Source organism: Magnolia sinica, chromosome 3 (assembly GCF_029962835.1).
Source record: "Magnolia sinica isolate HGM2019 chromosome 3, MsV1, whole genome shotgun sequence".
Classification (NCBI taxonomy): domain Eukaryota; kingdom Viridiplantae; phylum Streptophyta; class Magnoliopsida; order Magnoliales; family Magnoliaceae; genus Magnolia; species Magnolia sinica.
The window spans coordinates 130374762-130401219 of record NC_080575.1 but is presented as its reverse complement, the minus strand read 5'-3'; the positions used below and the strand labels follow the sequence as shown (position 1 = coordinate 130401219).

At 39.9% G+C, this 26458-nt stretch overlaps 1 protein-coding gene across 3 annotated transcripts in view; it reads left to right on the top strand.

Annotated features, from left to right (window-relative positions):
• Positions 1–5270: 5270 nt before the first annotated feature.
• LOC131241340 (uncharacterized) overlaps positions 5271–26458 on the top strand; it is a 32691-nt gene continuing 11503 nt past the window's right edge. For 2 of the 3 annotated variants that reach the window (XM_058240148.1, XM_058240149.1), the window contains exons 1-3: positions 5271–5535; positions 5637–5751; positions 16355–16473. In XM_058240148.1, coding sequence (XP_058096131.1) covers positions 5297–5535; positions 5637–5751; positions 16355–16473 — 473 coding nt within the window. In that variant the 5' untranslated portion in view covers positions 5271–5296. The remainder of the gene's footprint in view (positions 5536–5636; positions 5752–16354; positions 16474–26458) is intronic. The other variant, XM_058240147.1, reaches the window with a different exon arrangement.

Genomic DNA, 26458 nt, shown 5'->3' with positions numbered 1-26458 from the left:
TGGGGGAGAGAGAGAGAGAGAGAGTCACACACACACACTTACACACTTACACTTGTAGTAGTCTAGTAGTAGTCCAGTAGAAACTAGAAAGGGAGAGGGAAAAGAAAATGAGATAGATGGAGAGAGAGAGAGTTAAGTTACACTTGTAGAAATGGAGAAGAAAAGGGAAAAGGAAAGGAGAAGGAGAAAGATAGTTGAGTTACACTTATAGACTTATAGAAAAGAGAGAGGAGAGACTGGAGAGAGATTTACACAAACAAATTACAATTACAAATTTAAAAAGAGGTTTTAAATTCTTCAGCCTTCACTTCTTGTCTAAGTTGTCCTCTCTCCACCTTTGCCTCGAGTACTTGACCATTGACTTGAGTCTTAATCTTGATTCTAGAATTATATAGAATGTAGACTTGTAAAGTTGTGTTGTTGTAAGTTGTAAGTTGTAACATGAAGTCACTAACACAACACTAACTTGTAAATTGTAACTTGTAATAAAGTAACAAACAAATTATAAAAAAAAAATGTTAGAAGTTGTTAGAAAACTTATAACTTGGATATTATGAAACTTTAAGAGAAAATGAGATAGAAAGAAAGATAGATAATAGATTAGAAACTAGAAAGAGAGAGTGTTGGGGTGTGTTGTGTGAATATTTATAACTTGGAAAAATTAGAAATTAGAAAGAGAGTTCAATTACATGGATGGAGAGCTTGGTTGTCTTATAATGTCTCTTGAATCTTGAATATTTGTGGATGTATGTACTTGTCCTTTGATTGGAACTTTAATCTCAATCTCGATTCTTAAAAGAAATATTGATGGAGTAGAGCTCGAGGCTTGTAGTTGTGTAAGAGAAAGTGTAAGAGAGCAAAATAGAGATTGAGAGAGAGATTGAGCTTTGAGTGCATGTAGGAGTGTTTAGAATCTTTTTTTTATAGAGAAAAAATCAGGATTAAAAATAAAATAAAATTCCAACGATTAGAAAAAGGTCAGATTTTTTACCGTTGACAACTATGCGATTGCATATGTTATATGCGATCACATACATTGCATATGCGATCACATATTATGACACATGTGGCATATGTAATCGCATATGCCACTGTCACATATGCGATCAAGTGTACATACATCCGCATATGCGATCACATATGCGAATGTGCGATCGCACATGACAACATTGGTCATAACTCTCCTGTGTTACATGTTTGACTGGGGTGATTATATACTCGTTAGAAAGATAATTGGACAATTTTTCAAATGGTTTAGAATTATCTCGTTTGGACACCATTCGATTGCTAAAAAATGGACCCAAAGTTCATCATAGTTGTAGGTCACTGATCTTACAAAAATAGTCATAACTCCCTCATTACATGTTCGATTGGAGTGATCACATGCTTGTTGGAAAGATAAATTGATAAAATTTTAAATGGTTTTGTAATCATCTTATTTGGAGATCATTTGATAGCTCGAGAGTGGGTCCAAATTTCGTGCAAAATTATTGTCGGCGATCCACTTTGTGGGCTATAAAATGGTGTCCAAATGAGATTAATTCAGAGACATTTGAACGTTCATTAAATTATCTTTCAAGTGAGTACTTGATTACCTCGATCAGACATGTGTCGAGAGAGTTATGATTGTTTTTTATGGATAAGTGATCCACACCTATAATGAACTTTAGGCTATCAAATGGTGTCCAAATGAGATGATTCCAAAACCATTTGAAATTTTCTCGAATTATCTTTCCAACAAGCATAAGATCATCCCAATTAGACATGTAACAATGAAGTTATGGGCATTTTTGTGGGATCGATGATCTACAACGAATGTCGGCGATCCACGGTGAATATCGACAATTTACAATATAACATTCTTCCATATAAAGATTCATCCATTACACCATTCTTCAATCACAACATTCATCAATTACAAAAATCTATCCATTATAATATTAATCAATTATAATACTCATTCATTCAAGCATTCATCGCATTCATCCATTACAACATTATTTCATTACAAAATTCACTAATGACAACATTTTCTATTACAAAATTTCATCCATTATATCATTCTTCCACACCCTTCTTCATTTCACAAACTTTCACCGTTCATACCCAACTAAATAAAAAAACAATTACAAAGGGAACCACTACACCCTTCTCTCTTTTACAGACTCCGACCATTAATACCCACCATAAAAAGAAATACAACACACAAAAGAACCTATCTTCGGTAAAAATAAAAAATAAATAAATAAATCGCTGTTAGCCCAAAGAGTGTACTGAATTTTATTGGATATTGACGTAATTTCTCGGAGATTGGTGGTGACACATATAACTACCAACCGTCAAAGAAGCTTCATCTCTTAGTGTGGTTCCCTATCCTTAAAAAAATAAAAAGGCCCAATGGCCCTCCTATAGCAGGGCCCCTTATAACAACTCCCATTGGCTCGTTGTAAAGTAAATTTAACCCGTCCATATGAATGACGTTTTAATTTCATGTTATTGCCCAAAGTCTGAGGGCGGCAAAACTCATCACAGGTGGATCACACTGGAGGAAATACTTCATAATTAATGAAGAACATTTATACCATTATGAGCTACAAAGAGCTTCCCTTTGAAAATTGAAAATATCATTCTGTGGTTTACGGTTGTTTGATTAAAATGAACGGATAATATCAGCCAACGAGTGACCCATTCACAGTTTAGTTAGGCCCACAATCTCCTCTTAGAAATTTCTTTTCATATTTCAAGGCAGCAATTAGTAGATTGACATTTTTGTCTCGAAAAAAAAAAAAGAATATAAAAAAGTTCCCCTAAGATAAATGATTTCAAAAGAGGGAAGTCAGACAATTGCTTTCATGGCCATTATGCTGAAAAATCCCTTATGAATAGGTTGGATGACAAATAAACATCATAGTGTAGAGAACATATTAGGTGTTATTGGCAACATCTTAGTGGGTGTTATCCTTACCGTGGGCCCCCCTTGATGATGTTTTGTATATCCACATTGTCCATCCATTTCTTCAGTCCATTTAAGATAGGGTCCCAAAGTTTATGAAGATTCAAATCTCAGGTGGACCACACCACAATAAATAGCGGTGATTGGGTGTCTCACCATAAAAAATTCCAAAGAGCCTATCCTAAGGTTTTAGTGATGCTTATTTGTAATCTAATCGGTTAACAATGCCATTAAGATATATGTGAAGAGAAAATATAAAAACAACTTGATCTAAATATATATTTGTGGCCTACAAAAAGTTTTTAATAGTCATTTATCACTGTTTTTAGTAGTATGGTTTACATAATGAGTGGATTAGGTAAGACCCTGGGTGGGATCCGACTCTTGGGTCTATTATGATGTGTATTTGACTAAATCCAAACCATCGATCGTATTGAAGCTCATTTTAGAGTATGATAAAAAATGAAAGTTTTAGGGTACAATGCAAAGAAAATGAAGCAGACCTAGATTCTAGACGAACAAAAGTACATGAAAAAAGTGGTGATTGTCCATCAAGAACTTCTTATGGGCCACAAAAGCTTTAAATAAAGATGATATTTGTGTGGTATCTGTACAAGTGTTTTTGATTTTATCAACGGAGTGGATGGAAAATAACTTATAACGGGATTCAATCATTAACCGCTTCTTGCGGTGTGGTCCACCTAAGATTTGAGTCAGCATCATTTTTAGGATCATGCCCTAAAATGAGCCTTGAAAATGGTTGGATAGCATGGATTTAGGGCCCGTTTGGCTAGGCGGATTGGAAGGGATTGGATGGTATTGGAAGGGATTGGAAGTTAAATCCCACGATTGGCCGGGGCGTGCCAAACAGATTGGGTGATGTGATCCCAGGATATAGCAATCCCATGGATCTTAAGACAATCCACCGACAACACCGTCATTACCTTTAAATCCCATCCAATCCACCCTAATCTGATCAAATTTGCCTGGGACGTGTTTGGTTCGAGGGATTGGAAGGGATGGGAAGGTTTAATCCCGGGATTGGCCAGGCTTGCCTAACAGAGCAATCCCGGGATATAGCAATCCCATGGATCTTAAGACAATCCACTGTCAACCCCACCATTACCTTGAAATCCATGCCATCCACCCTAAGGGCCCGTTTGGCCGGGTGGATTGGAAGGGATTGAATGGTATTAGGGTGGATGGCATGGATTTCAAGGTAATGATGGTGTTGTCAGTGGATTGTCTTAAGATCCATGGGATTGTTATATCCCGGGATTGCTATATCAAGTCTGTTTGGCACGCCTGGCCAATATCGGGATTAAACCTTCCCATCCCTTTCAATCCCTCAAACCAAACACGTCCTAGGGAAATTTGAACGGATTAGGGTGGATTGGATGGAATTTAAAAGTAATGATGGTGTTGTAAATGGATTGTCTTAAGATCCATGGGATTGCTATATCCCGGGATTAGGTCACCCAGTCTGTTTGGCACGCCCGACCAATCCCGGGATTTAACTTCCAACCCCTTCCAATACCATCCAATCCCCTCCAATCCGCCCGCCCAAACGGGCCCTAATACCATTCAATCCCTTCCAATCCATCTGGCCACCTGTTTGGCCAGTCGGATTGGAAGAGATTGGATGGTATTGGAAGGGGTTGGAAGTTAAATCTCGGGATTGGCTGGACGTGCCAAACAAAGTTGGTGATCAGATCCCAATCCCCATGGATCTTAAGACAATCCATTGACAACACCATCATTACCTTTAAATCCCATCCAATCCACCCTAATCCGTTCAAATTTGCCAGGCACGTGTTTGGCTCGAGGGATTGGAAGGGATGGGAAGGTTTAATCCAGGATTGGTCAGGCGTGCCAAACAGACTGCATATAGCAATCTCATGGATCCGAAGACAATCCACTGACAACACCATCATTACCTAGAAATCCATGCTATCCACCCTAATACCATTCAATCCCTTCCAATCCACCCGGCCAAACGGGCCCTTAGGCACATACATCGGTGCGAGCTCCACAGTCAGGGTGCCACCCACTTTGAGTCAGCATCATTATCAGGATCATGCCCTAAAATGAGATGAAAAAACAGACGGACGTTGTGGATATGAAAGGAAAAAAAAATTAAAAATCAAAGTGGCTCGGGCAAAATGAATGGACGGCGTGGATAAATCACAAGTATCCCGGTGGGGTCCAGAGAGCTTCTACACGTCCACACAGTACCGCCTCAGTGCTGTGTGGGACAGTACGCAATAGAGTCCTGGGCACTTCTAATTTTCTGCCGGGAGAGGGAAAGAGACAAAGAAGAAGAAGAAGAAGAAGAAGAAGAAGATGCAGTTCTTTGGAGGGGCGGAGATGATAAGCCCATCGGCTCCAGGAGGGGGAAGCGGGGTTGGGGTGGGAGGGAATAAGGCACACATGATGTACGTATTCAACAGGAATGGGGTATGCCTGCTTTACAGGGAGTGGAACAGATCCCTCAAGACCCTCAACCCACAGCAGGACCACAAGCTCATGTTTGGCCTTCTCTTCTCTCTCAAATCCTTCACCTCCAAGATGGATCCCACCTGGTTGGGTTATTTTATTACTCTCTCTCTCTCATATGTTTGATCTTCGATTTCACTTACTCATGCGTTGCTTCATTTTTGTTTCACATTGTCTGTTTGGGCAGCGTTGATAAAGGGAACCTTGGGGTTCCCCAGTTACCGGGTCAAGGCTGTTCCTTTCATAGCTTTCGTACCAACACATACAAGTTAAGTTTCATGGAAAGTCCGTCCGGAATAAAGGTCAGTAGATATATCATCACAAAGCAAAGAAAAATTCACCTCGATTTTTTATTATTCTGTATTTGCTGGAGAACATTGTGTAGCTATTCAATTTGTGTCAAATGTGTTGTCTTCATGAATTTTCTTTTGTCCCAATGTTGAGTGACTCTGAAGGCTATATAAAAGGGGGTTGTCATGACAATATGGATATATATATATTTTTTCTTCTTCTCATGAATCCTAACAATAAGACTTTGAAGCTCATTCTAGAGCATTTCTTGTAAGTGACATGTTGGACTGACACCTAGGTGCAATGAGAAACGTGCAAGGGTTGGCTATGGTGTTCCCTGCAAATAAAGCGTTGCATTGGCACTTAGGTGCAGTGAAAAATTGGCAAGGTTTGTTTAGGTTGTGCCCTATAGGCCATGCGCAACAATAACGCTCAACGACAGTGAGGAATGGGCAATGGATCTCGTGCCATTTTGGACGACAGTAGGTAAAGATGCCAATCCAGGAGTATGATTTTTCTTACTGCATGGAATGTAGGAATGCTGAGTGGATTGAAGGGGAGTTAGTAGTTTTCATACCACAAAAGACTAAATGGAAATGAGCAAAAACTGGAGAAATTGATGGATATGAATTTTAGTATATAGGAAATGACAAAAGTAGAAATGGGTAAGGATTGTGGTAAACAAAGATTAAAGAAAGCGGTAGGCTTTTATTAGTAAAGCTTGTGTTGGGAGAGGAGACGATCAATGTCACTAGTGCATATGCGTTGTAGTTAGGGTTAGAGGATAAAATCAAGAGACAATTCTTAGAGGACATGGACAAACTAATTTAAGGAATTCTAGATGGAGACTACATTCTTTGGGGGAGACTAAAATGGTCATGTAGGAAAGGATAGTAGGAAATATGAAAGGGTACAAGGAGGATATGGTTTTGGGTGAAGAAATGACGTTGGGGTTGCTACCCTTGATTTTTCTATGCATGCGATCTAGCTCTAGCAAACACATATAGAGAGAACATTTAATACCTTCCAAAAGTGGATTATATACAGACCAGATGGACTTCTTTCTACTTAGGAAGACAATCAATCATTATATAAATATTGTAAGGTATATTGGGAGAGAGTCAACTATGCAAAATATGTTAATTGTTATGGATGTTTACTTTGAGAGGTGATTCGGTGCCTCTGAAGGCACGACGTACTTGTGCCTCCATATTCTCTTTTGAAGGATTCTGAAATTTTATTAAAGAAGCCGGAAGCTTACAAAGGATGACAAGAAGTCATCTCTAAGAAAGCAAGAAACCTAAATAGCCCTATAAACAATGTTGAACATCCCCAACTATTTTTGTTGCATGAGTCCATTCCCCCATGAATCTTCTCGCTAAAAGGAAGATGACATCTGGTGTGCTTGATTTGTCATTGAAAGTCCTGTTGTTGCGCTCAATCTAGATTGAGCACATAACTGTTAGAATCCATAGTCTCCACACCAAAGATCTCACATTTCTCCCTCTACACTCACCATTCTTTGCTCCAAGGAACACAATCATGGATTGAGGCACAACCATTGTACTTTAGAGAGGTAGAAGACTTTCTAACAAATTTCTTAGGCAAAGAGTGATGCATAAACAAATGGTTGACCGATTCCGCCTCTCTAAGACATATTGGACACCCATTTAGAATAATCATATTCCTCTTTCGTACTGATTCTACCTCTCTAAGACACATTGGACACTCATTCAAAATAATCATATTCCTCTTTCGTAGTTTATCTATCATGGGGATGCAAGATAGCCTTTATCCCTTTTCTTTGAAGCATCTTCAATCTCTTTTTCGTGCAAATTTATTTGGGAGCAAGGAGACCACACTACCTTGGCCCCCTCCCAATAAAAGAAGCTAGAGATGGAACCCTCTTCATTAGAGGATAAGAGGAAGAGACCGGGGAAACTGTCTCTAGGTACTGTCATTGCATCACTAGTTCATCCAAATCTGATCCGAGTACCACCCCCAGAACAAATGAGATTTCTCTTCCAAAAGAACCCATTACTCTTAGCACCCCTTTCCAAATACCCGATGCCCTGTAAAGAGCCAATAGCCTTGGGAACCAGCCCTGATTCTCCTATCCATATTTGTCCAATACAACCTATTTCCACCAGATATTCTTTTCTTCCCTAAATCTCCGAAGCCACTTTCCGAGCAAAGCATCATTTATCTCTTTTAATCTCCTAATTCCCAATCCCCCCTCTGGTTTACTGACCTCTTCCCAATTCACCAAATGGAACTTCTTCTTGTTTTTTGAACCTTGCTGAAGAAAATTCTTGTAGCTTCTCCAGCTTGTGGACGACACTCTCAGGTAGAGCTGGGTATTTTGACCCGATCTGGTGGATTCAACCCGATCCGAACCGAACTAAAGGCCTGAATTAGTGCCGATCGGGTAGGATCAGTCGGATCCGACCATTCATCGGATTGAGTGCAGATCGTGGTCAATCTGGACCGATCCGATCTGATCCAGATTTATTATTTTTTAAGATATTTTTACCCTAAGTATATATAGTTTTTAACTTTTTAATATAATAAAATGATCTATAAAATTAGATGGATGGCATGGATGAAATAAATATATCATGCTGGGGTCCACAGAGCACTGACCACCAGGCATGGCTGGTAGCAGCGGGAGCAGCCAATCCGTCTCGTCTCGTCGGTCATCTCAACCGGCGCATCGAGCACAACATCGTCTTAGAAATCGGACTTCGTTACTCAGTACGTTTTTATCGTATTGAGTAAACTATGTTGGGTGGGCCCACTATGAATTCATGTTATTTATCCACGCCGTCCATCAGCTTTTTTATCTCATTTTAGCGGTTGAGACCAAAATTGAAACATATACAAAGCTCAAGTGGGCCATGTCATAGGAAACAGTGGGAATAATGATTTCCACCGTTGAAACCTTCCTAGGGCCCACAATGATGTTTATTTGTCATCTGACCTGTTCATAATATCAAAAGGACATGGATGAAGGGAAAACACAAATATCATCTTGATCCAAAACTTCTTTTGCCCCAAAGAATTTTTCAATGGTAGATGTTCAATTCACACTGTTTCCTGTGGTGTGGCCCATTTGAGCTTTGTATATAATTGATTTTTAGTACATGAAAACAAAATTAAATTATAAAATGTATGGAAGGAGTGGATAAAATAAAGACATCATGGTGGGACCCACGTAATTTACTATGTACACAGTACACTTATGGTACAAAGTTACTCGGTAGGCTGCACTTCTGAGTCTTTGACTGACTCCAATCCTGGCTCCTGACAGACGTGAGGAAGAGGAATGGGCTGGTGTACCATGCTGTCCATGCACCAGCTTGTGCATTGATGTCAACAAGTTCTATGGGTCCCATGAGGTATCTGTTATATCCAAATCGTCCATCCATTTGGCGGGCTCGTCTTAATGCCTGAGCCGAAAATAAGACAGATCTAAAGATCAAGTGGACCACATTGCAAAAATCAGTTGGGGGTTGAACGTTTACCATTGAAACTCTTTAAGGGGTCAGAGAAGTTTCGGATCAATATGGAATTTGTTTTCCCTCTTCATCCATGTAGTTGTGACATAATTAACGGATTGGATGGAAAATAAACATTATGGTGGGCCCTACGAATTTTTTAATGGTAAAAATTATATTCTTTTATTTTTTTTTTAAAATAAAAAGTTAGAGGCAAAAGAGCTACACCAGGTGGGCGGGAACATTTTCACATGAAATCGTTAAACCACCCAGTCTCTCACACATGTTCGGAATTCGATTGTTCTAAGCCTCTTTACCCCCACGAGTCCATGACTTCATTTTGGTCAATCCGATCCAGAGAAAACTGCTCGAAGTTTAAACCCATTTGCAATTTTAAGAGATCTCGTTCCGACTAAGGCCAGAGAGCGAAATATCCCCAAAGGACGGGAAAGGGATTTGAATCTCATCACACTTTCCGATTGCAAAATCTCACCAATTGACGGGTTGGATCTCACGGTAACGCTTCAAATCCCGTCATCTCTCCAATCTTTATTTGTTCAAATCATTGCAATGCATGTGTTCCTTCGTGGATTTTGAGTAGAAATGCGACGATTTCTGCTATCAAAAACTCTGGATTTGAGGCTAGGAAGCTTTGATTCCTAGATTTATGCTTTAGATTCGTGTCCTATGGGATGTTTTATTCAATTTTGACTAAAACAGAAGACTCGATCCGAATTGTACCCAATCCGATCTGACTCGGTTTCCTTGACCAAGTCGGACCCGGATTGGATCAGGCCAGCACTTGACCGGATTGGATCGAGCCAGGCGACTTGGACTCGGTCTCGGATCGGATCAAGTTCGGGTCAGGCCATGAAAATTTCGGACCAAGTCGAGTTGGACCCAATCCGATCCGACTCGACTCGATGCCCAGCTCTACTCTCAGGCAAGGAAGAGAGACATAGATAGGCATTCTTGCCAACATCGTTTTGATCAGAGTTATTCTACCCCCCAAGGATAAGAATAAGCTTTTTTGTCATGCTTATTTCTTCTCCATTCTTTTATCACCATATTCCAAAGGTGCTTGGCAGGTTTGTTGATATAAAGCAACAACCCCAAATAAGAAGGAAACTTCTCAGGCTTGCATCTAAATACTTGTGACGGTGGCGCAGGCTTCGATTTCTCCTTTCTCCAACAAGACCCTCAAGATCCCACCCTTAGAGGATTTAATTTTTAAACTCAAAATTGCCTCAAAACACCTAAGGATTTTGTGAAGATGGTCAATTTGGTCTTTTTCCACCTCATAAAATAGAATCATGTCATCCGCGAATTGTAAGTGTTGTAATTTGGAGATAAGCTTGATCAATCTTGAAACGAAGACCAGCTCACTTCCTATGGTCAACATCTTGCTTAAAGCCTCTACCACAATGATGAAGAGGAAAGGGGATCACCTTGTCTTAAGCCTGTGCTACTCTTGAAGAAGCTCTTAGGAAAGCCATTCACAAGCACTGAGAAATGGGCCGAGCTAATACACTACCATATCCATTCCCTCCACTCGGTTCTGAATCCCACTTGACTCAACAAGTAGCTAAGGAAATTCTAGACCACCTTATCGTACCCCTTCTACAAATCTAATTTGCATACAATCCTTGCTTCCTCCACCTTGATTGTAGACCGATGCATTCGTGAGCGATGAGAGTTGTGTCAAGGAATTGTCTTTTAAAGATAAGAGGCCCTTGATTCTTCGAGATGACGCCTCTAAGGACCTTTCTCAATTTGGACACTAAAATTTCGATGATGATTTTGTGGGTTGCCTATAAAGTCATTCAAACTTTTTGCACCTTCTCGCTTATGAATGCGAGCAATAAATGAAGCTCCATTGTCCTTCAATAGTCTCCCTCTCTTAAGAGATGGAAGAGAGGGAGAGCAATTAATAGGTGTCCAAAATGAGGTGCTGGATGTAGAAGCAGAGAATGACATCATTTAGTAGTAAATTAATGGACGAATGAAAGTTCAATGTTGAGGAAGAAGGTAATTTTGTGTGGTACAAGTTGGTTTAGTGCGTTAAGAAAGTGGCAAATGATGTTTCACGAGTATCTAGAGTGCAAAGCCACTCATATAAGGATTTTGATATTCTTGTTTTTCTGGGGATGTAGCTGTGTTTTTTCTTTTTGTATTCTTTCCCTACTTGTGGGCCTCTTGATAAATTTCTTCATTACCTCTAAAAAAAAGCCACTCGTTTAAGGAAAGCTCGGAGGTAGGTTTGATGCAGGACATGAAAATTAAATATGATATGCGAGATTTCAGGCTTAAGATCACGTTAATTCAGAAACAATTACACAAATTCCATATCCCACATGAAAGTCCAAACATTCAATTAAGGGGAATCTATGCGGGTCCAGGCCTACACATGATAGGGCTGGATCAATAAAAATTATGAACCAAATGATACTCAAAGATAAGAAATAATCATCCATACTTGCATAGTAATCAGTCCCTAATCCAAGGGATTCACCAATTTCAAATCAAAGAACCTTAGGGTAAGAAAAGAGGCATAAAATTAGAGATTTGAGTAATTTAGGGTTAGGTTTAGGGATTTTGGGTGAAAGAGAAGTGAAAGAGAGGAGAGACGAACCAGAGAAGTACCGCATGCATGGACAACAACAATGGCCCAGACGCACATGCGTGTGATCTCGGCCGCACGTGTGTGGGGCTCACTATTCAGAAAAAGGCCACCTTGGCCATGGTTGGCCAGGGATGGACTCCAAAACTCCCAAATCTCAGCTCGATCCGATGTACGGTTTGTGCATGGTGCTCCGCCGAAGTTTCAGCTCTCCTGTAAGGCCAGATTCTGAAATTCTGTTGTGGGGAGGAGAATTGCTGCAATAGATGATTGATTCGAAGTGTAGATGATGGGGTGAGATGAGAAGAAGGGATAGTAGAAGATGGGTAGTAGAGATGGCGATGGATGGGGGTGAATCGGGATAGATGTGGTTTCGCACCACGGTAGTTAACCCTTCGATGAAGGGAGGGCTTCGCACCCAATTAGGCTTTACAACTCAGAGAGTAGGAAAACATAGAATTTTTTTTAATCTTCAATCAATCAAAAGAACTACAAGGGATGCCTATTTATAGGAAAAATCCTATACCCAAAAACGCGCGCCATGTGTGCAGCCTATTACTTGGCGATGAAGTAAACTAAAATAAAAATCAATCAAAGAAATCTAAAGCGTTTACGATGTTCTAAATAACATAAAATAAGCAAATCCTAAAATATGAAATCAATCTGACTAGTGGGCCACGATCATGAGATCCCATGATGGGCTTTTCTTGGCTATCGGGGCTACTCTCTTGAACTGAAACTCCGTCTTCTAACTAGGAGGCCCTCCCTGGACGTCGTCATCGATTCAGATTGACTGTGGGGCCCTCCTTCTGGCGTACGTGCGTAGGGGGGGCGGCATGAGTGCGTGTGTGCGCATGATGTCCCCATCAAGGTTGATGTGGTTCAAAAGGCTATTGCGAGAAATGATCATATTTCAAGGCCTAATAAGGAACTAAAAAATGAGGAAAATTTAGAAGATCATAGAATGCAAAAACGAAGGCTAATACAGTAACAAGTGAGGCCAAGCTTAAGGCATATGATGATCTATATAATAAACTAGGGATGAGAAGGTGAGGAAGATGTCTTCAATCTTGCAAAAATGGGAGAGGGTAGGGACCTAGATCATGTTAGATGCATTAATAGTGATGACCAAAGGGTATTGGTCCTGGCATAAAGTTATCAATTGGGTACTTAGGAGATGATTTGGTGCCCCATGAGGACCATCATCAATGATGGGGCACCATACTAACTTCCCATATAAGGATAAGGCCTCTTGTATGTTGGGGGACGGTAGGCCAACTTCCAACAATGAAGTCAAACCCTAATACATGGGAAAGTGGTTATGAAGGAGAATCGTTCTGTAGATGTCCTCTACATCAGTTTATAATTAGTGTGAATTTGGCCAAGGAAGGAAAATATGTCAAAGACACTCTTGATTGTATGTAAGCAAAAGTAGAGCATGGCACGAATTATGAAGAACATGCATACGATGATGGACTGCAAACTGTGTTAGATTTAGCAGATGTGTACGGAGATTGTGTGCAGACACTGTTTATCCACGGATGATGCTATAACCCGATAACACCTCTGGTGATTGATGGGTGGTGATGGTTGCTCTACGATATCTTCTGCACCACCTGCACTTCTGGTGGGAAGATATGCATGATTTTGATAGATGGGAGATGCCTAATTGTATGATCTTTCTAAATAGGTGCTGTTATTGCTTTTAATTGCATTTTCTTTCCAAGTAATACTTAATTGACATTTTGAATCAGACTTTTCCCCTCTCGTTCCCAAATATGTTGTCTCTTCACTTCATGCTTTGTGTAACAATAGGGAGAAGTAGAGCGAACATAATCTCACAAGAAATGGATAAATTAAAACTTAAAGAACAAAAGCATCCATGTCCATACTAGTTTCATTAGTTCAAGAAAAGGGGGCGAAGTCTCTGTTAATTCCAAGTGTTGAGTTTTCTTCTCTATTAGATCCAAGCATAAGGATGAGGCATGGTGTGACATAGTACCCATTGATGCAAGCCACATTTTGTTTGGGGCACCATGTTTGTGAGATTGAGATATGATACATTTGGCATGGGCGAACACTTATTTCTTCATCATTGGATGGTGTTAATATGATGTTCCACTGAATGAAATAACCTCCAATGGCCAAATATGATAAGTAGTCAAACACAAATCACTCAATGTAAAAAAGTTTGAAGAAGAAAACAAGGAGACCAACATCATTTATATTTTGGTTGCTAAAGAAGACATATAACCATTAGATGTTCCACCTCCTATACAGAAGCTCCTTCGTGAATGTGAAAACTTGGTGCCTGAAGAATTTCTATTTGGACCTCTTCTTATGAAGAACATCCAACATTAACTCAGTGTTATATGTTTGGGCCATCGAATCTTGCACACCATCAAATGAGTCCAACTGAATGCCTCGAGCTCCACCGGTAGGTGAGTTGCTACAAAAGGGGGTTACCTTGGGAAAGTATGTCACCATATGTTGTTTTTGTATTGTTAACTCCTAAAAAAGATGGATCTTGGAGTATGTTTGTGGATATTTGTGCGAATAACCAAATTATTATAAAGTACTAGTTTTCGATTCCGCACTTGGATGATATGATGGACGTGCTACATAGCAAATATCTTTATGAAGATTGACCTTGGGAGCGAATATCATCATATCTGTATTCGCCCTAGGGACTATTGGAATATCGTGTTTAAGACTTGATATGGGTTGTATGGGTCACTTGTGATGTTGTTCAGCCTTTTAGATGCACCAAGTACTATCATAAGGCTAATGATAGAGGGAGGTACTTTATCCTTTCATGGGGAAGTCCTTAGTTTATTTTTATGTATTCTTGTCTTTAGTCCTGATTCATCTATTCAACTTGATCATTTGTGACAAAAATTGATGTTCTATGAAGGGAGTCACTATTTATATTCTAGTTACCGAAATGTAGTCCATGTGGTTTAATAGGTGGCATACTTAATTCATTGGGAATTATTGTATACATGGACCATGAGGTGTTGAGATATCTCAACTCTTAAAACCAACTGAGTTCTCGTCATGGAAAGTTGACGGTTTTACCAGATGAATGGTGACACAAGTGGCACGTGGAACGTCGATGATCTATGGTGCCGCATATAGCACATACGACTCTACACCTAAGCAAATGTTGCACTTTGTTTTATTGATTGAAGAATCAAAGTTCACTTTCCCATGTTTTGTTAATTGATCAAAACATTATTATTATTATTATTTTTGATGGCGAAAATGTGTCCTTGCCCCTTTTAAGGCAAGACTATTCCTTGCGGATGCACGCAATCACCCGCCAACATGCATCAGGTGAGTAGAGCATTATTGAGCTTGCCATGGGCAATAAATATCAATGAATGAACTATGAATCTATGACTTGAACAAATCCCTAGTCAATTTGGAATAGTTTGAAACAAAAACCTTGCCCCAATGTTTCTATTGTCTTTGAAGTTTGAAGACATGGAGATTTAAGCTCTATAAACCATTCTTCTTGATAGTGTTAAAGTCACATTGTATGATAAAATTATTATGGGGCCAGGATTGTAAGTCGTAAATTGTAGCTATTAATCTAAGGCTTTTATGATTTTTTTTTACCCCTAGAAAACATAGAAAATCTAAAATAACATTGGAAAAATATAAAAAAAGTGGGCATAATCCAATCTCTTGTGTTCTATCATACCACATCTAAATATATGCGGAACATCATCATTATACTACCACATCATGTTACATTTTTTGGACTCTCAACTTCCAAGTTTTGGAACTAAAAACTCGAATGAAATTTAAACACTCAAATCTCAATCTATGCCAATTTTGTCAGCATGTTCATCCATTGGAACCACCATCGTCGGAGTCATCATTGTATGGTATATCCTGAAAAGATAAGAAACTCTTTCTCACCTTCAAAAAAAAAAAAAAGAAAAAAAGAAGAAAGAAAATATTTGAAATGCAAAAATCCCTTTCAAATGTGCTTAATGCAAGTGCAAGAGATGTTAGTTGGGCTCAAAGCAAACCAAGAAACTTCCTAAAGAAAAGGAAAAGGGAAGCAAATAGCAATTTTATAGACCACCTTTTAGCATACAGCCATGATCCTTGCTTTTTCATTGATATATATATATATATATATATTTGTTATGTTAAATCATCAGATTCAAATCATGAGTTCTAAGATTTACCCAATGAGATTTAACCAGGATTTCTTGAGGGAGGGTTTCAAATTTCAAACATACGATTCATATATCTTCCCATAAGATTTGTTTGGAGTCATAAGATTCAAATAGTAAATTGTAAGACTGTAATAACAATGCTATTGTCAGGCAACAAATTTTTCCATTTTTTTTCTCTTAAGAAATTGCGGTTTATGATCATGAAAATGCTAAGTCCTCTTTTTAAGATGGCAAACTTTATACTCAATTCTTTCCACACTTTCATACTTTCATATTACATCATTGTGAATCTTTCTGCAACCAGATTATCTTGGTCACTCATCCCAAGACTGGGGATCTTCGGGAGTCCTTGAAGTACATATACAACATATACGTTGAGTACGTTGTTAAGAATCCTCTCTATGCTCCTGGGACTCCAATCAGGTGATTATTTAACTCAAATTCATTTGAGCAAGTGTATAATTAGGACATTTTCTTGAGTAAATAGAAACATCTTAAATTATTTCTAGCTACTTGTTATTATTTACTGTGACGTGCTTCATATTATGTGTGACCTGATTATTTGTTTATTACTTTTATAAGAAGAAAGCTGTTTGTGAGTTAAAGTTTTCCGTGGTTGTTCATTGCATGCTTCTCATGGATGTTTTGTTAGAGAAATCAAATATAACTTTCTTTGAAACTTGAAGAAAAACCACGAGCCTTAGTCTCCTGGTAGAAACTTTCTTTCAGTAGTTTATGATATAGGATAGTTTTTCTCAAGATGTTTGAAGTGCACCCAGTGTTTTCAGCATCTTGTGATATCACCAATGTATCCCATGATATATCCGTCATCCCAGCTAGGCGAGTATCATGATATATCGTGATATATCCACACTCCCCTTTTATAAATTCTTGATGTATTGTGTGATATATCGATACCGAGTGCAATATCGAAAGGGGTAAAAGGAAACTGTTGCTGTTTTGTCTGAAAAATCCTAACAAATGTACAAAAATCAAATTTCTTTTTGTAAAAAAAATAAATCTTCCCAATACATTGTATGGTGATTCGATTAGTCCACTCTAGTTTATCGGATGAATTTTTTTGAAATTTCTCCAAAATTGCGATCAGAAGCTTCTCGGGGCCGAATTCTAAAAGGTTTGTATTTTGGGGCTGGATTCTAAAAGGTCTGTATTTTTTAGTTTTGATTTTTTTTTTTTTCATTTTTATATGTTGTAAATAGTGTCAAATGATAAAAAAATCCATGACTACTCATATTTTGAATGAAAAATTATGGATTTGGAGCCTCAGTTTTGAGATTTGGGAGTAGAGCTGGGCATGGGATGAGTCGACTCGGTAGACTTGACTCGTTCGACTCGTTTAGACCCGACTCGACCCAAACTGATTGGGTGAGTTGATTTGAACCGAGTAGACTTTGCCCAATCTGAATTCAAACTGAGTTGAGTTCGGGTCACCCAGTAACTCGACTAGACTCAATCCGAAATTTGGCTCGGTATTGACTTGACTCGGGTTCGGGAAGCGCGCATGCGTGTGTGTACACACACACACATCATAGTGGGGCCCACATAGCTCGACCTCATGGGAAGTTCCCGTGAGGTCGACCTCATAGTACCATTTCCCTATATATTTAAAAAATCTAGTCTAACCTACCCACGACACCCTATCAGTCAAATGCACCATTCCATGGTGGGCCACGGGCTTAAAAATCAAGTCAAGCCATTACTTGGGTGGGCTACACCACATACAACAGATGAGAGGGGTAACCCTCCCATTAAAACATTCATAATCATTTATTGAGCCTATTGAGACATGGTTCACAAATCCAGTCCACCCATTGTGTGTGTCCCACTTGGATGAGGGGTCAGACCAAGTTTCAACCGCATCCAAAACTCAGGTGGGCCCCACGAAGTATTTTTATATGTTTTAGGCATGTCTGCACATGGTTTTAGATGGTATGGCCCACCCGAGTTTCGTATACGACTGATTTTTGGGATATCCCATAAATTGAAGGGGACCAATCAAATGCATAGTGTTGATGTTCAACACACATCATGGTGGGGCCCACACAGCTCGACCTCATGGGAAGTTCCCATGAGGTCGACCTCATTGTACCATTTCCCACCCACCCACACACACACACACATATATATGTCGACCTCATAGTACCATTTCCCACACACACACACACACACACACACACACACACACACACATATATATATATATATATATATATCTAGTCTAACCTACCCACCACACCCTACCTGACCTCTCTCCCTCCCTCCTCTCCCGAGCCTGACAACCACCCACCTCCACTAGGCCACCCTCCTCTCTCTCCTCCACTCCCTCCCTCATCTCCCGCACACGATAGTCACAAGCTCGACAGCTCGGCCTCTCATCTCGACTGAGCACCCACCCGGCCCACTCGCTTGTGCTAACTCTCGACAGCCACCCAGCTCTCCAAATCAACTAATTAAGGTAATTTTGTGTTTGGGAAGACTTATATTTCATGATTTTCATCAATTCTTATGAAATACATAATGCTATGGTATTCTAATTTGGGGGTTTTGTGAAATTGGGGTTGGGTAGGGTTGAATGGACCCAACTTAGTGCTTACTCGACCTGACTTGGTCCCTGTGACCTGGTTAGACTTGGTCTGGGTTAGTCTAGGCTAGACTCGGACTCAGATTGGGCCAAACATGTTGGACTCGGTACCGAGTTTGGGTTAGGTCTATTTCAAAATCGGGTTGGGTCGGGTCATCCCTAACTCGGTCCGACTCGACTCAATGCACAACTTTATTTGGGAGAGATGGGTTGATTTGCGAAAAATTGAAAATTTCCCAACTTTTCTGAGATCAGTTACAATCTTTATGTCCTAACACGAAATTAAACATGTATATAACTTGATCACACATTCTTGGCAATTTGGGGATTTTCAGAAAAAAATAAATAAAATTAAGCAAAAAAATGTTATTTATATATTTTTTCCTTTCGCAATCCATAGGTATATTTTTAGTTTTCTTCTTTTGGTTTTGAATGTAATGCTTTTGTCTCCATACATGTCTTCTAACATTTATAAATTTTATGGATTGACTTGGAATATAGTTGCATCAGTTTAGTTGGACAACGCATGGATTGGGACTCTATAGAAAGGAAGCCTATTATGTGCACTTGTTTTTTGTGATTAAATTTTTTTTTTCTAAGTGCATATTGGTGTCTTTTTTTAACAATCCTTGAAGTTTCATTGAAAAATTCGACCAATTTTCAAATGTTTCCCAATAATAATGATAAATTATGCGATACAACCGATATATCCCATGCGATAACCAATATGTATTCGTATCCCAAGGGTGTGATACATTGCTCGATAATGATATGGAAAACATTGTATCAGTCTTGCAATTTCTTTACAGCAAGCTGGGTTGAATTGAAGACATGAAAGTTGGAGTAGTGCTTTCCACCGAGCTACATGCTTAAACCCATGAATTTGTTTCAACACAACAATGACAACTCAAGATTACAATCTAGAGAAGCTTTATATTTTCTATTCCCAAAACTAGATCCCTGTTAAAATAGCTTTGTAGTATATTCTGATCCAAATTTCATCCAACATAGGACAAGATGATTCAGAATGGCAACTATTTGTGTGCTTGAGTTCAAACTTAGTCTAACTTTATTACCTTAGGTTCACTGCCTTTAGTTTACTTGTTCCATGCTTTGGAAGCTAGAGCTTGCAGATTCACTCCCTCTAATCTTTGAATATCTGCAAAATGGTCTTGAAGGATTCATGAATCAGTTTTATAAGAGTCATGCTACGACATCTAGAGAGCCGTATCAGGATTGACATTTAACAATTTCATCATGACTCTTGATTCTCTACAGATCACAAATCTTTTTTTTTTTTTGGGTGGGGGGTGACATCTCGCCCGCATGCACGCCCCCCCATACACACGTACGCAAGGAGGAAGAGGGCCCCACCATCGATTTGGATCGATGGCGACGTCCAGGGAGGGCCTCCTAGTTAGAGGACTGCGTTTTGGTTCGTTGGAGTGAATCCAATAGTCATTTGAATCCCACAATGGGTTCTCATGATCGTGACCCACTATTTTAATTAATTTGGTACTTTGGGTTTTGCTTTTTATTGTTATTAGGAATATCATTGACGGTTTAGATTGCTTTGATTAGTTGTTTTTTTTTATTACTTCGTCTCCAAGTAATAGATTGCGCACATGGCGCGAGTTTTGGGGTATAGGGTTTTATTATAAATAAGCACCCCTTGTAGTCTTTTTTTCTCAATGAAGATTAATAAAATTACTGCATTTTTCAGCTCCTCTAAATTTCTAAGTTGTGGAGATTCAATTGGGTGCGAAACCCTCCCTTCCTCGAAGGGCCAACTACCGTGGTACGAAGCCACACCTGTCCCGATTCGTTCTTACCTTCTTCCATCCATATTTCTCTTCTCCTATAATCATCTACGCTTCAAATCCATCCTTTATTGCAGCTGTTTTTCTCTCTAAAGCAGATATCCAGAATTTGGCCCTGCAGGAGGGCTGAAACTTTGGCGAAGCACCACGCACAAACCGTGTCTCGGATCGAGCTGAGATTTGGGGGTTTTGGAGTCCCATCCTTGGCCGACCAGGGCCAAGGTAGCCTTTTTCTGAATAGTGGGCCTCACACACGTGTGACCGGGATCATACACACATGCGTCTGGGCCATTGCTGCTGTCCACACGTGTGGTACTTATCTGGTTCGTCTCTCTCCTATCTTTCACTCCTCTTTCACCCAAAATCCATAAACCTAACCCCAAATTACTCAAATCCCCAATTTTATGCCCTTTCTTCAACCTCAGGGTTTCCCGAATTGAAAATTTTGAATCCCTTGGATTGGGGGAATTACTTCTATGCATGTGTGGATGAATTTACCCTCCTTTGATTCTTGTTTGATTTATAATTTTGATTGATCCGACCCTAGCATGTGTAGGCCTGGACCCGCATAAGATTCCCCTTGATTGAGTGTTTGAACTTTTGTGTGGGATGTGGAATTTTGTGAAATTGTTTCTGAACTAGTGTGATCTAAAGCCTGAAATCTTGCACATCATACTTGAATTTCATGTCCTGCATCAAATTTGGTATTAGAGCTTAGGGTTTTTGTAGGGGAATGCATTGTATGTTTAGGGTTTAATTTATTTGTGTCCATTATGCATCAAGTAACATCATATAGAGTTGTTTAGAAGTCCATAATTTCTGATATATACTGCTGTATTTTCTGCTATCAGAAAATCTGCATATCTTTTTGCTGGATTTTCTGTTGACAAATTTTTTGGACAGATATGTTGCTGGAAATTGAGTAGTATTGTGTTGTTTTCTCCATATAGAGTCCTATAGGAGCATTTTGTTTTATCTAGGCGCATATAGTCGTAGTAGGTCCTTAGATTGAGTTAGTAGTTGTATGCCCACACGTATGGGGCGTGGTTTTGGCTTGCACCCTACACTAAACATGGAGCAATTGCAAGAGTCAATGAACAAGCTGACCCAACAGTTTGAGTCTTTGGGTAGGCGCTTGGAATAACGTATGGACCAATGCTTTGAACAATTTGATGTGCGCATTACCCAACTAGAGACCTTCACCAGGGCAAACCCCACCATTGGGGAAGATGCCCAATCTCAGGCAGGTGGTCAGGAGGATAGACCAAGGAATGGAGGTGGCCAAGGAATCGGTTATAGGCGCGCACCCGTGCACCCACCCTGTGAGGTACATCAAGACCATAATGACCCCGATGCGCAATTTCTCAAAGTTTGATGGCCCCACGTTTGATGGCCACTTGGAGTTAGAGTAGATGCCCCCATGTTTGATGGTTACTTGGACCCTAAAGTTTTTCAAGATTGGTTGGCAGACATGGATCACCTTTTTGAGTGGTACAACATGTACGGCCTTGTGGCTAGAGAGTGCACCAGAGGCTAGTGTAGAGTTACCCACTGAGGCCATTCTGGTAGTGGATGAGTTTCGTGATGTCTTTCCTGATGATCTACCGGATGAGTTTTCCCCTATGAGGGATATACAACACACCAGGATGTGGGACACCATACTACCTATAGTCGAGTTTGCGTTTAATAGTTCCGTTGATAGGTTTATAGGTCTAAGTTCATTTGAAGTCGTTACTGGTTATAAACCTAGGAAACCTATTCATCTTGTTCCTATGTCACTGTCCCATAGGCCATCAGAGTTTGCAGAGTCTTTTGTGCATCGTATTCACTCATTGCATCAAGAAATCAGGCGAAAGATTACTACTAGTAATGAACATTACAAAATTTCTGTAGACTAACATAAACGATTTAAGGAAATCAATGTAGGGGACTCTGTGATGGTCCGCATCAAGCCAAAATGGTACCTTCAGAGAGCCGTTCGTAAATTACACACGCGTAACGCTGGACCATTCAAAATTATAAAACGAAACGGTCTCAATGTGTATGTGATAGATCTTCCACATTCTATAGGAATTAGTTCCACATTCATTGTAGAGGATCTAGTTGCATTTCAGGCGACCACTGATCCAATCTGTCACCTAACCATCCTGATTCCCCAAACCTTTCCCTTAATCCATGGCTCCCTCCCGACCTTTCTTCCTAACCTCTACCTCCCATACCTACCCTTTCTACACCCAGAGAGGAGATAGAGGATATTCTGGACTATCAGATAATATCCAAGTCAGACGGCGAGTTTCAAAAGTTCTTGGTTAAGTGGAAGTCACGCCCAGCTTCAGACAGTACGTGGCTCGCCGAGGAGGAGCTTCAGAGACTTGATCCTTACATCTCGGAGCGGTCCAAGAGTTTTGTTTCGCCAGTGGCAAAACCTTCATAGTCAAGGAGAATTGATGGGGACATCTCGCGAACATGCACGCCCCCTTACGCACGTACGCATGGAGGAGGGCCCCACCATCGATTTGGATCGATGACGACGTCCAGGGAGGGCTTCCTAGTTAGAGGATTGCGTTTTGGTTCGTTGGAGTGGATCCGATAGTCATGTGAATCCCACCATGGGTTCTTATGATCGTGGCCCATTATTCTAATTAAGCTAGTACTTTGAGTTTTGCTTTTTATTGTTATTAGGAATATCATTGACGGTTTAGATTGCTTTGATTAATTGTTATATTTGATTACTTCGTCTCCAAGTAATAGATTGCGCACATGGTGTGAGTTTTGGGGTATAGGGTTTTATTGTAAATAGACACCCCTTGTAATTTTTTTTCTCAATGAAGATTAATAAAATTGCTGTGTTTTTCTGCTCATCTAAATTTTTGAGTTGTGCAGATTCAATTGGGTGCGAAACCTTCCCTTCCTCGAAGGGCTGATTACTTTGGTGTGAAGCCACACCTATCCCGATTCGCCCCTACCTTCTTCCATCCATATTTCTCCTCCTACAATCATCTACGCTTCAAATCCATCCTCTATTGCAGCCGTTTTTCTCTCTAAAACAGATTTCCAGAATCTGGCCCTGCAGGAGGGTTGAAATTTCGGCGGATCATTACGCAGAAACTATGCATCGGATCGAGCTAAGATTTGGGGGTTTTGGAATCCATCCCTAGTTGACCAGGGCCAATGTAGCCTTTTTTCTGAATAGTGGGCCCCACACACATGTGGCCGAGATCACATGCACGTGCGTATGGGCCATCGCTGTTGTCCACACGTGCGGTACTTCTCTGGTATGTCTCTCTCCTCTCTTTCACCCAAAATTCCTAAACCTAACCCTAAATTACTCAAATCCCCAATTTTATGCCCTTTCTTCAACCTTAGGGTTCCCCAAATTGAAATTTCTGAATCCCTTGGATTGGGGGAATTACTTTTGTGCATGCGTGGATGAATTTATCTTCCTTTGATTCTTGTTTGGTTTGTAACTTTGATTGATCCGGCCCTAACATGTGTAGGCCTGGACTCGCATAAGATTCCCCTTGATTGAGTGTTTGAACTTTTGTGTGGGATGTGGAATTTTGTGTAATTATTTCTGAACTAGTGTGATCTAAAGCCTGAAATCTTGCACATCATGCTTGAATTTCATGTCCTGCATCGGGAATAGGTGTACAATTTGTGTAGGATCTTCAGGTGCGTTAAGGCTATGCCAGGCCAAAAGGTCAATTTCTATGAAACCAAAGTTCCGATGGTGCGTTTGGAATGTGTGAGGCTAATAGGGAACGTGTGCAAAATTAGGGTAGGATCCTCAAGTGAATCGAGGCGCAAATATGAGCAACACTATTTTATTAATAATAAATTATAATACTCTAACAATTATTACTAGCTTGTGACATGTGCTGCAGTGATTTAAATATCAGTATTGATGCATGCATCACACCCTTGGGATATGGAAACATATCGGTATTGCATGGGAAATATCACACGCATTGGGGAATGTATCGTTGTTTTGGGAAACATCGAGTAAATGACGAAATTTCAATGAAACTTGAGGGATGTTAAAAGAGACATGATCACACTTAGAACTCTAAAGATCACAAAAAACAAGTATACATAATAAGTCGCTTTTATATAGGGTTCTAAACTATGTGCTATCTGACAAAAGTCAAATGGTTCATATCATTCATAAATCATACAAGTACGAAAAGACAACCAATACATCAAAACCAACAAAGAAGTTAAAATACATCTGTGCGGCCATCAAATCTCTCCCTCAGACCCACACAGAGTTCCAAGGCATCTTAAAGACATTGTCTCCATCTCAGTTAGTATCATTTTCTCTATAATAGATCACAAAATTTATGATGGACAACTTTGTTGGCTCTGTCTTTCTATGACACATCAGTGCGATTCCATACATTTCCCATGACGTCCTTAATACATCGATATAACAATGCATTTCAACAACTTCATTATATAGGTAAGGCCCCATAATCTCATGCAGCATAGGCGGCACCACATCCTTGCCCCCATGCTGCATTTTGCTAATCATATTTTTTAAGGGTGGGCTTACAGCTACCTTTGTGACATGTGGTCATATATGAAAAGTCCATAAATTTCTTCACCCTCTTTCTCACATCCCTTCTACTCTTAAGGGCCTGTTCGATTTCGGGGTGAAATGGTAAATACCGTGTAAAAAATTAATTATTATTTCCCTGTGCATTTATATCATACCTGATTTGACTCTTACTTTTTGACACAAAAATCAAGAATATTGCAAAATATCCGTGGTCCCACTGTGATGCATTTTGCTTATCCACACCATTCATCCATTATTCCAGTTGAATTTATAGCATGAGTAAAAAAATGAGGCATATCCAAAACTCAAGTGGACCACGTCATACGAAAAAGGAAATTGAATACTGACCGTTAAAAACTTTGTGCGGCCACTGTTTCTTTTGGCGTGGGCCACTTGAGTATTGGATCTACTTCATTTTTTGTCTCATGCTTCAAAATATTGTAGTAAAACAGATGGACGGAATGGATATATCATATGCATTATCATGCGGTTCAAAAATTAAAGTTACCTCTTTTGAACCAATTTCAAAGACACGAAGTCCTATGAATTTTCAAACACGTGAAATAGGGGGGATTACCGTTTACCGTGTATGTACCATCTCTTTGGAAAAACAAACAGGCCCTAAAGATCCTTCATCCACTTTTGTTCCCCTTCTTATACAATGCCGGATTCAAGGGTACATCTAGCGTCCTCCCACTACCATTGTAGTGCATACCTAACCCCCAACCTTCCCTCCTACCACCATCACTCCTTTGACTGTTGCCCTTTGCTCCACTGCAGCTCCCTGCTCCACTGCTGCCCCTGCTTCACTACTTGGTCTCGCTTCCTGCTACCTACTCTAGTCCCTATCCCACTCCCGACTCCCGGTTCCTCAACAACTCGTTTATACTTGAGGTCATCATCATCATCCTCGTCTATTGCCCTAGGACCTCGTACCGGATGTGCTAACTTATCCCTAAACTCTCTCTTATGTTTAATGCGCTCATTCCTCAGTCTCACACATTTCCACAACGTCTTCATATGTGCTCTCACCTCTTTTAGAACACACGTTTAGTCCACAACTCTCCATTACTCCCCTGCTAGGTGTTCCTTCAAACGGGACAAGTATTGCTCTTTAACATGTGCCTGCAATAGTTGCACTTAGACCTGTGTTGATTGTCAGCAAATAAAGTCCCATGATGCCAACCAATGTTCGGCCACTTCCTTTTTCTAGTCTTTTTCACCTACACGATCACATTAACAAAACGAACATTAGGAACAACAAACAATATCTTTTCAAAAATTTTATTTTATTTTACCCAATGCGCGTGGTTTGTGGGTGATTGCGTGCATCTACAGGGATTAGTCTCTCCTTAAAAAGGGGTAGGGACACCCTGTTGTCATAAAAAAATAAAATATAAACATCACTTATATTTCCATAATGCATAT